We start from the raw sequence: 8,937 nt of genomic DNA, 5'->3' as shown, positions 1-8,937 counted from the left end.
ATTATAATAAGGACCATAAAAATAAAAATAGGAAAATTATTTTACATAACAAAATAGATCATAATAAGATAACTACCAATGATAATAGAAACAATAATATAACCCGAAATACTTATGATAACCACAAACCCCCTTCATATTACAAATCTAAAAGAAAAAATTCCATATAGCTTAACATCCCTTACAACTATGCAGTATCTACGAACATCTATAAGAAGTTTATGGATATCTTACAAAAAAATTTCGACCATAACCATAGATATTATAAAATCTTCTCTCAACACACAATCCGTATCTCATACTCCACTCTCCCCAATATAGGATCTATTATCAATAAGTTAAATAGAAAAAAACATTAAACTAGCTAGGACCCTTGAAAATAGAAATTGTCTTATTATTGATAACAATACAAATAACTACCAAACTATTAATAACACCAACACAACCAATAATCATGCACATGTTAATGAACATATTAATACTTCAACTGTTAACATTAGTTGATGAGATAAATCTTGCTAGCTCAAACAATATCAATTGCATATCTAATAATACAACCAGCAACATTGATGTAAATAATTTAGATACGATACTTGTATCAATAATCAACATAGCAATATATATATAGCTAATAAGCCCCAGTCAGGCTGTCAGACAATTTCTGTGACCACATCACCCCTAACATCTGGTCGCTTAATTCCCCAGACTGCAGCCCCCTTGATTATTGTATGTGGAGTAAAGTTAAGCAAGAGACCAGCAAAACTCCTTGTAACACCAAAGATGAACTGAAGGCAAGGATTATGGCAGCATTCACCAACTTAAACAAGGAGACTGTTCAGAAGAGTTGCAGGAGATTCCAGAGTCATCTGGAGGCCGTAGTTGAAGCCAATTGTGATTTTATTGAATAAATTTACTCTTTAATATTTAAAGATATTTTTATGTAATTATGGTAAATATATCTGTTAAAATGAGATGTCAGTGTCATTTTCATTTTTGCATAATTTAACAATATATTCATTGCATCCTGTATAAACAGATATGTGTACATAAAGACATAAACACACTCACATAAACACAGACACGTAAGTATTGATTTCAATGCAACAACTTTAGAGACATTGTTGAAATAGAAACTGCAATGAACTCATAAGCAAACAGGAAAAAAATTGGGGTGAAAAGAAAAACAGAGCATGAGTACTGTTATGTGCATTTATTAGTACTAATATCTAAGAACTGAAGGTGTGAATTTTTAGAAATATATTTTACAATAAAAATCTAAAACATTTTTATTTTCAGCCTTTTGTCTGGTGGCTCAAATGGAATGATCTTTGTTTATGATCTGTACAATGGCACAAAAGATGTGAAATATTCATGCAATATTGTTGCCAGTGTAGGTCTGTCAAACAATGACAGGCATCGCTGCAGTATTGAAACTGTCCAGTGGTATCCACTTGATACAGGGATGTTCATTACCAGTGGCACAGACAGATTATTAAAGATTTGGGATACTAATAATCTTGTTGTGAGTATTACATTATGCTATGAAATTTATAAAGTAACATTGACATTCTACATTAGTGAATGAAAGTTAGATCTGTGGTTTTGAAGGAAAATGTTATTCTCTTATTAAGGAAAATTGGGTTTCTTGTGAGATATTAGGCATTTCATTGTATTTGTGGCAAAAAGCTTTCTGTTTTTATAGTCTTCACTCAAAGGATAGAACCCATTACTTTTTATACCCTCTAAAATTGGTTAGATTGATACAGCTGATATTCAGGCAGAACAGCTGCAATACAACATTTATGGGGGGAAATATTGGTGAAAAGTAAATTCTGTAAGGTTGATATCCTAAGGAAAAGGAATGGAGAAAAAAGTTAATGGGCAACCTAAGATGGGGCCTGGAAAGTACTGAATGGGATATTAGAGGAATAGAGATGAGTAATTTTGGGTGGAGTGGTTTGCCACTTCTTCATTCTGAGATATAGACAGAATGAGGATATAGTGCTTCTGTATGCTATAGGTTGATGTATGATGGAAGGAATAGTCCTTGCCAATCAGTTGAATGCCTTTCCTGCATGGAGTGTTTTGTGTGTAGCAAGTACGTTATTCACGATGTGGGAGCAACATTCTACTGTGGGTCTCAATTGAGCTTTGTACAGAGTCAGCAGATGCCTGAGATTGAAATCTGTTTGTGACTCTGAGAGGAGGGCTTGTCTTTGGGACCCAGATTAGGCTAAGTTATTCATATAGGTCTAGCAGAAGCCATACTGGTGATTTCTGAGGAGGGAAAGGAATCCAGTAGAAGATGATTGCTAACAGTTGATTTCATGTCTTATGAGATATTGGAAATGAAAGAAGTAACAGACCAGTTGGCAGGGTCAGAGAGATTTCTCTTCTAAGAGATGGGGGCACATTGTACTGTTTCCAAAGATCAGGATAAATTCCTGAGAGAAAGAAAACAAAGAGTTTAATGAGAATAGGGACTAGTTTTGGGATATACTCTTTCAAGAGTGTTGGAAAAGATATTGTCAGGACTAGCAGACTTACGGACTTAGAGTAACTGGAGGTAGCTACTCCTCCCCCCACCTTTGTTAACTGTGATTAAGCAGACCTATTATTAAAGGTGTTCCAGCTGAAACCACTTGTCCCTTTCCTTGGCACATGATACTTGGGGCCTTATTATCCAGTATGTGTTTCTTTTCTAAAACAAGATGTAATTTGGGATAGGTGTAAATACCATGCCTAACAGGTGAAGCAACCATGTAAGCTCCTTCATTACCTGGATGTGTTTTTGTATTTGACAAGTGTGCATATGTGGTGAAATGGAGAACAAAAGTTTTGATGGAGTTTTGCCAAACTTATAAGATGTGAAGTTGGATACAGATGTAGATGCTTTCTCTGTAAGAGGACTGCTTATGGAGACAACTGTAGAGAATGATTGGTAGAAGAATTCTGCAAAGCTGATTGAAGTTCTTTTGACCAAAAAGTATGACTTTTGTCTTGGAGGTGAAAGAATTTGCAGGCTGTGTAAAGCCCATACTTCAATTTATCTAACTACTTGAATTTGATTTCATCAGATCCATTTCATTTGCAATCCTTTCTTACAAGTTATCAACCTGCTAAAGTTTAAAATAAATATCAACCTTTTCCTCAAATTAAACAGTAAAAATAACTTGAATCTTCTGACAACACTTAAAAGTAGTAATAAACCTATTTATTCTGTTTTAAATGGCAATCTGAAGCAAGAAAAACTGTATTCTGTCCAAAACATATTAAGGTGGGTTTTGAATTCATGTAAATCAATGGATGAAAAATTTCACTATTGGGTTTCTAAACATCTATTTACTTAACCTTTTACCATTTAAACTGGTCATACCTGGCCCAAATATTCTACCAGTTTTATGCTCAAACTGGCCAGATCGAGCATCTCACACCCACTTTGCAATGTCATTCTAAAAATAAATAATTACATCTTTGAAATCTCTAAGCTACAAGATAATACATAATTGATTTTTTTTAATGTGAATAAATAAGCATTATATTTGACAGAGTAATTGGAATGCTAAAGGGTTAAATTAACTAGCATTTTCTTCTTCCTACTACAGGTTGCTGACCATTATGAGTTTAAAGGAATCATCTATTGTCATCACTTATCATCAGTAGCTCAACAACATTCTCTCATTGCTGTTGGCTATACAGGAAGCTCACTAAAGCTGATTGATATGAAATCAGGCTCAGCAACTCATAGTTTAAGAGGTCATCATAAGCCAGTGCAGTGTGTGCAGTGGTCTCCCAAAGACGAGTTCATTTTAGCATCTGGCAGGTGAATATAAACAAGTATTTTTTTTTATGAGTTATTTTCTTGAAGAAAATAATGATTGAATTATGGCTAATTATATATATCCTCTGAATGTTTATTTTTTGTTTTCTTCATTTTAATTTTTTAAAAATCTGTAGCAATTGATATTATAAACACCGGTTATTTCCTTATCTCAAAAAGGGGAAAAAAATATAACATACAAAATACTTCAGGAAAGACAAATAGATATTCAAATTGAACTGTCCAATAAATTGGAATTGTTAAAGGAACAAAAGGAGGAGGAGGAGATAGACAATTAGAGACTGAGAAATGGAGAAAAAGAAAGAAAAACGAAATGGTAGTAAAGATTCTGCAGAGTAGAAAAGGCCTAAAAAAATAGAAAAAGGGAAAGTACAAAGATAGAAAAAGAAATGGAGATTTAATGCCAGATAGAAGTGATATATTAAAGATATGTTCAGATATTTATCAACAGCTACAAAGTTTGACAGTAAACTATTAGATGGCAAATGAAATATAAATCAATCAAGAAGAACTATCACCTATTCTTATTTCTTTATTGTCCACAAGGGGCTAAACAGAGAGGGGACAAACAAGGACAGACAAAGGGAGTAAGTTGATTACATCGACTCCAGTGCATAACTGATACTTAATTTATCGACCCCGAAAGGATGAAAGGCAAAGTCAACCTCGGCAGAATTTGAACTTGGAACGTAACAGCAGACGAAATATCGCTAAGCATTTCGCCTGGCGTGCTAATGTTTCTGCCAGTTCGTGCCTTGTAGAGGAAACAGTAAATGCATTGAAGAAAACTGAAAGCAACAAAGTCCCAGTAAAGATCACAACTGTTTGAATAAAAGTAAGTGGGAGACCAGTAATAGAGATAATGACAAAACTGTTGAATGACAAAACTGATCCAAGCAGCAAAAAGAAATCCCTGGTTTATGGAATGAAGCTACGATCATACTGCTACATAAAAAGGAGAGATAGGAAAGACATCAAAAACTATTAATCAACAGTATATTATCCCAATTGTACATGATATTCATTAGAGTCATACAGAATAGAATGGAAAGAGATTTTGATGAAAATCAACCAAAAGTACAGGCAAGTTTCAAAAAGAAATTCTCCATAACAGATCATCTTCAATCAATAAACCATATAAAAGAAAAATCAAATGAATACCAACAAGACCATAGCAAAAGCTTCTGAGACTATGAAAAGGCCTTTAATTCAAAAGAGCAGAAAGCCTTCCTGGATGTCCTAATCACAATAGGCATAAATCAAATCTATATTGATATCCTTAAAAACATTAACCAAGCCTCAACAGCTCTGCTACACCTGGATTAAAACTGCTCAGAAAATGGTCACTCCAACTAATTTTAATAATAATTTTGTTCTTAGGTAGCAGAAACTATCAACAATTTCTAGCAAGCCAGTTGAGTAATCCATGAAATTTTGGTTCCCTATCGATCCATTAGAGATCCCACTGCATCTTTTGTATACCAATTTGTTTGAACTTAGTTCTCAGTACTGAGTATCTACTAACCCTTTTTTCACATATAATATAAAATCACTTCCACAATAGCATCTCTTTCCCTATGTTACTAACTAGTATTTGTCATGTTGACACTTTAGACTTTTGATTCTAGACTATTCTTCCAAGCTGGGAACACTTTTCTATATTCTGCAATGAGAATCAGATTAATTTCCTTCAAATATTTCTAAAGTCATCCATTCCTTATCTCTTACTGTGGATAAAAGCTACATACAGAACCCTACTGAATATATCCATGTAGATTAAATTCTTCATTGAATTTATTGCCAATCCAAACTTTGCTTACAGCATTCTTGTACAACATAACTTATAATGTTCCCTTGAACCATTTATTTATCATATCTTTCTCAGCACCCACTATATCAAAACCTTTCTCCAAGTTTGTGAATGCAAAATAGAAATGTTTGATCTTAGCTTAGGACTTCTCTTGTAGTTTCTCTTGTTCTATATTTTTGTACAAACCTATATTGCAACTTATATCCAAAGTAATTTTGCCTTATACTAATTTTACTGTAGCTCTATTGTTTCTTATGACTTGTAAAAAAGACCTTTGTAGACAATTGTAAGAAACAAATAACTTTTATGTCAAAATTAACTTTACTCTTGTATAATTAAGCATTGAAGCACTCATCTATATTCCACATTTTCCCAATAACAATTGTTTGAAATGGATTTGGTTGTCATGCCCTAAAAATACCTGTATATTAGTAGAGTGTTTCAAATGAGCAAAATTTTCTGAAGAACTTTTTAATTCAGTCTAATTAGTCTAATTGTAGACAATGGATTTTATAATCATTCCGTCTTGAAATATTTAAGAGTTATCTATACATACACTTTTCCGCATGCATGTATTTATTGACAGGATGGTTTATTGACTGAATTCTAATTGAAGCTTTGTCTCTGAATAATTCTTTTTAGCACTGATGGCCAGGTACTTCTGTGGGATATTCGACGAGCAAAAGGCTCTTTAATGAAGATGGATCAATTTAATGGTGAAGGACTTTCTAATTCAAAAGACAGTAAGACAATTTTTTTCACATTTTCATGGCTGTCACAGTACTACATAATGTATTGTGTCTCTTGGCAAAGGTACTTAATGATGAAGTGCACTTAGCTATAAATATTTTTTACACAGTAAGCTAATGTCCAAATTTTAAAAAGTTCTGTATGGTTAAATTTGCTCCCAAAATATGTTTTAAATATCTCCTAAGGAAAATTAACATAAATAATGAAGAATTAATTATAAAGCTATGGGATTCATTTTGACTTTGTTACTAATCATTAATTATATTAATTTATTGATTTAATATCTAATCTATGGCGAGCTGGCAGAAACATTAGCATGCCAGGCAAAATGCTTAGCGGTATTTCGTCTGTCTTTACATTCTGAGTTCAAATTCCGTCAAGGTTGACTTTGCCTTTCATTCTTTCGGTGTCGATAAGTTAAGTACCAGTTGCGTACAGGGCCAATCTAATCGACTGGCCCCACTTCCCCAAAATTTCGGGCACATTGTGCCTAGAGTAGAAAAGAATATCTAAACTATGGTACATTCTCTAGCTTAAAGTAGTAAAATTCCACTAGAAAAGCCTTCAATTATTTCAGAATCAATATTTACTGCAGACTTACGAGGGGTGCTGAAAAGTTTGTGGCTTTAAGGGTATCATGAAAGGTCTTGTTGGAGGCCCAACCTTCTGAGTTTTTTTACAACGCTTAGAAAAGCTGAAAGACCGCTGCAATAAGTGTGTGAATCTGAGAAGAGAATATGTTGAATAAAATCATAATTAACTGATCCTCCTATATTTTCTTTTACACAAGGCCAGGAACTTTTCAGTACCACCTCATACCTCTGTTAAGAATTGTATATATATCAAAGATTACCCACTTCTTACACGACTATATTTAACTTTGAATTATTACCAATGACTATGTCCATATATCAGTGTTATTTATTTAGCAAGACACTGCTGAGCTGTAGCATAGAGTAAAAAAATTCAATCCTTGAAGATGTTCAAGAGCATTAGATAGTAACTTTCACTGCTTCTACTCTTAAATCCTTTTTCATTTTAGTTCAAATGCATGAGAGCTTTCCTTTGAGCTTAAAATAAGTACTGACATTATACTAGAGTCAGTTTAACTGACAATATCTCTTCTCCTGTAAAAATTGCTCTTGTGTGTAACAATAAAAAAATCAGTATATCTAACAATTCTATAATCATACCAAGCAATATTTTTCCCTTTCAGCACATGTATTTGCTCATGATGGCCATGTTAATGGACTACAATTTACAACAGACGGTCTTCTTTTGGTAACTCTGGGTACTGACCAGTGTATTCGGTTGTGGAGTACAGCTTCAGGAAGAAACACTTTGGTAAACTATGGCAAAATTAACAATATGAGCCGACGCTGTGTCAAAATATCTGTTTCTCACAATGGTTCGCCTGATGTTATTTTTATCCCTGAAGGTAGTGACATTAACATTTATAATATTTTCTCAGGATCTAAAATTGATGTATTGCGTGGACATTACAACCAAGTGAACTGTTGTAAATTTCAGCGTAACTACCAGGAATTGTATTCTGGAGGAAATGACCGTAATATCCTTATATGGGTTCCAAACACTGGTGATGCCTATGAAGAACATCTAAGAACAATTAGCTGCCAAAAGAGACCACAAGATAGAACTCAAAGTTTTAATCAGAAAACAGCTCTGCCAACAGCTGATACATGGAGTAGTGATGAAGATTAAATGACTTCAGGCAAATACATAAAGAAGTGTTTGTCTATAACTGTAAAGTGTTTATAAATATATTGTAAATCAGGTAAGATTTAAAGAAGAATCATGAATGAGTGATGAAGGTCAAAATTTATAAATCTATGGACAAAATTTCATTTTCTTATGAAGTAACATTTTTGATATCACTGACAAATTTATATTTATATTTATATCATTGAATATTTTAAATAAAAAGTGGATGGTAATTCTACAAGTTATGGCTGTATGGTGAAGATATTTGCTTTTCAACCATGTGGTTTTGAGTTCAATCCCACTGTGTGGGATATGGGCAAGTATCCTCTGCTGTAGCTGGGCTGATGAAAGCCTCTTGAGTGAATCTGATAGTGGAAACTGAAAGAAACCTGTCATATATATGAATACATAAATCATCATCATCATCATTTAACATCCATTGTCCATGCTGGCATGAGTTGGACGGTTTGACCAGTCTGGTAAGCTGAAGGGCTGCACCAGACTCCAGTCTGATGTGGTATGGTTTCTATGACTGGATGCCCTTCCTAATGCCAACTACTCTGAGAGAGTAATGGGTGCTTTTGCATGCTTTTGGCATGGATGCCAGCTGCATGGCACCAGTATCTGCCATGACTATGATTTCCCTTGGCTCGATGGGTCTTCTTCTCAAGCACAGCATATTGTTAAAAGTCTTGGTCATTTGTCATTGCCTCTGTGAGGCCCAACGCTCGAAAGGTGCTTTTTATGTGCCACCAGCATGGGTGCTACCTACACAATACCAACATCGGCCACATTGCCTCCATGAGGCCTAATG

The 8,937-nt window shown here is 34.0% G+C and overlaps 1 protein-coding gene across 1 annotated transcript in view; it reads left to right on the top strand.

Annotated features, from left to right (window-relative positions):
• The window catches only part of LOC106877568 (DNA excision repair protein ERCC-8), a 17,666-nt gene extending 9,302 nt beyond the window's left edge, over window positions 1-8,364 (top strand). The window contains exons 2-5 of the mRNA XM_014926506.2: window positions 1,297-1,522; window positions 3,606-3,823; window positions 6,294-6,394; window positions 7,618-8,364. Of these exons, the coding sequence (XP_014781992.1) occupies window positions 1,297-1,522; window positions 3,606-3,823; window positions 6,294-6,394; window positions 7,618-8,123 (1,051 nt within the window). The 3' untranslated portion in view covers window positions 8,124-8,364. The remainder of the gene's footprint in view (window positions 1-1,296; window positions 1,523-3,605; window positions 3,824-6,293; window positions 6,395-7,617) is intronic.
• Window positions 8,365-8,937: the final 573 nt, after the last annotated feature.

The sequence above is a fragment of the Octopus bimaculoides genome, chromosome 19, assembly GCF_001194135.2.
Source record: "Octopus bimaculoides isolate UCB-OBI-ISO-001 chromosome 19, ASM119413v2, whole genome shotgun sequence".
NCBI classification, from domain to species: Eukaryota; Metazoa; Mollusca; class Cephalopoda; order Octopoda; family Octopodidae; genus Octopus; species Octopus bimaculoides.
This window is presented reverse-complemented; position numbering and strand designations above follow the sequence as displayed.